At 47.5% G+C, this 2,500-nt stretch overlaps 1 protein-coding gene across 1 annotated transcript in view; it reads left to right on the forward strand.

The window, feature by feature from the left end:
- The first annotated feature begins 1,661 nt into the window (after positions 1-1,661).
- LOC143017899 (uncharacterized) overlaps positions 1,662-2,500 on the forward strand; it is a 172,271-nt gene continuing 171,432 nt past the window's right edge. Inside the window, exon 1 of the mRNA XM_076172941.1 lies at positions 1,662-2,446. Within this exon, the coding sequence (XP_076029056.1) occupies positions 2,433-2,446 (14 nt within the window). The 5' untranslated portion in view covers positions 1,662-2,432. The remainder of the gene's footprint in view (positions 2,447-2,500) is intronic.

Raw genomic sequence — 2,500 nt, forward strand, 5'->3', positions numbered from 1 at the left:
GGAGGATGAGGATGAGGATGAGAAGGAGGAGGAGGATTGGTTCCGGCGCTTCCATCCAAGAGGGCAACCTCACGCCGATATAGGCTGTCCTTATATACCATGTACTAGTCTAGTTAAGGGTGTTTATAGTTTGGATAAGTGTCCTGTACTTTGTTGGAAGTAGAGGGAGGAGGAGGAGAGGGAGGAAGAAGAGAGGGAGGAGGAGGAGGAGGAGGAAAAGGTGGAGGAGGAGAATGGGAAGGAGGAGGAGAAGGAGGAGGAAAAGGTCGAGCATGAGGAGGGGAGTGAGGAGAGCGAGGAGGAGGAGGGGAAGAAAAGAGGAGGAGGAGGATAGGAAGGAGAGAGAGGAGGAAAGGGAGGAGGAGGAGAGGGAGGACGGAGGTGGGGAGGGGGAAGGGGAAGGGGGAGGAGAATATGTGGGCGATACTATTTTCAGAGACAATTCGATAGCAAAAGTTACATTCTAAGACACACAGACACACATACAGCTCCTCTGCTACACACGTGACTTACCGCAGACACAATCTAGCGTTCTAATAGAAAGACACAACGCCTGTGGCAGACTCACGATAAGTCACATTTACACGGAAGACACATAAGACAGAACTCTTGAAGACACACACATCATCTCTTGGGGAGAATAATGTATAAAGATAATGCAGTAAAGCATAATGAATACAAATACATCATAAATCCAACATGGTGCATTGTATATGTTGTATTTCGACAAAGGTAACCAACGCTTCTATCCTTGGGGAAGAGTATCGCGGTGAAGAGGTGGAGTCATTGAAGAAGTGGTAAAGGAGTGATTTAAGTAGGGGAGTACTAGATCGGTGGGTTTGTAGTATAAAACTGATCAACATTCTTCCTTGAGCGGAGCTTATTCTCCTATCAGGAAAGAATGTGCTGTGACTAGTCCGAAAGGGTGCTGTTAAAGCCTCTACGGGTATGGCTACATAGCTGATATAGGGCCGTAAAGGAGAAAGTGTGTGTGTGTTGGGAGGGAGGGGAATGTGCCAGAGTAATATACAAGTTTCTTAGAAAAGGGTTTCCCAGGTTTCCCACATTGCCATCTTCTAGCATACGCTGAAACATCGGCAACACCTGCAGCATCGCTAGGATTCCTGTCAACGCGATCTGCAAGCTAAATGGACCTTTAAGGACTAGACAACGGAAGGGCCCTTCTTGACCGTGAAGGATCGTCTACTTCATCCCCAGTGAATGAGGACATCCCTGAGAGGATCGGGAGAAGTGGGTGGGGGTGGGGTGGAACGCAACAACAAAAGGAAGAACTGATCAAACTCATACATCCTCTCTTTGTGCTGTCTTACCACGGACTAATCTTCACTCGCTCTCTCCCTCCCTGCCTGAGGTCCCCCTACTGGGTACGCTGTGACGTCACGAACCAGGCGGTTCCTGATTGGTCTGTGCTGGCAGAGGTTTCCAATAAGAGTTATTCTGTTGGACAAGTATCTCCGTATTCTTTATTTAGTTATTTTATTCTTTCAATGATAAAAGCCCTTTGTGGAGGATGGTGGTGAACAGGGAAATTGATATATCCTTTTACGTCGTTATGAAAGATACAAGACGGGGAGTCAGCGTGCAATTCAGGCTTAGATTAGTGTGAGAGCGAGTAGGTCTCGTACATGGCGGGCAATGCATGCACGCCTGTTATTCCTTCTCGCACCGTTGCCAATAGCGGACGTGTTCCCTGTGTGTGCGTATGTGCCTTGGTGTCCACTCGCAAACATCACTGCTGCAAGGCTTTTGATCCAGTGTCCTGGCGAGTGTTTAACAGTGGGAAGGAAGTGATCCAGTGCCCAAAGTCTTTGTCTAAGGCTACTGTTAAGATCCCGTAGTGATCTTTTACTTCTGTTAAGAAATATATATATATATATATATATATATTTTGTTGTTGTATACAGTCCCTGGGACATTCCGATACCTCAGGGTTAAATTTGCGTCGTTGATCGGGTCACTTTCGGGGAGAGATCGTGGGGGAGGGGGAAACCGTCCCCTGCAGGTGTTTCTTGTGCCGTTCGAAGACACCCTATTTGGCAATGGATACACAAGAATCTGCGACACCTTCCAGACGATCCCAGGAAGATCCACACTACTGACGACCACGACAACGACGACGACCACCACGACGTCGACATGACGGTTATAGCGCCCATCGTCTTCTCCGTTTGATGACCAATAATGACGTTTTCAAAGTATCGTGGACCAATCAGAAGACGAGGAACTGCCGGCGTGACTGTGATCTGTGGAGACACCCACTGGGTGAACGAGCAAGAAGATTTGAGCTCTGTTGAGTCCGTAGTCCTTTTCTGTAAAAACAGATTGCATCGAAACTTAGTGTCCAATAATACTCCCTGTCTGCTGCCCTGTATTCCCCACATGCCAGCTCAATGTGGGATTCTGTGGAGTAAATGATTATAATTGGGTAAGTACCCCTTCACCTTATCACTCACCTAGAGTACTGATGTATTACTTCGTC

Source organism: Oratosquilla oratoria, chromosome 33 (assembly GCF_046742065.1).
Source record: "Oratosquilla oratoria isolate Oo_2021 chromosome 33, ASM4674206v1, whole genome shotgun sequence".
In the NCBI taxonomy this organism is placed as follows: domain Eukaryota; kingdom Metazoa; phylum Arthropoda; class Malacostraca; order Stomatopoda; family Squillidae; genus Oratosquilla; species Oratosquilla oratoria.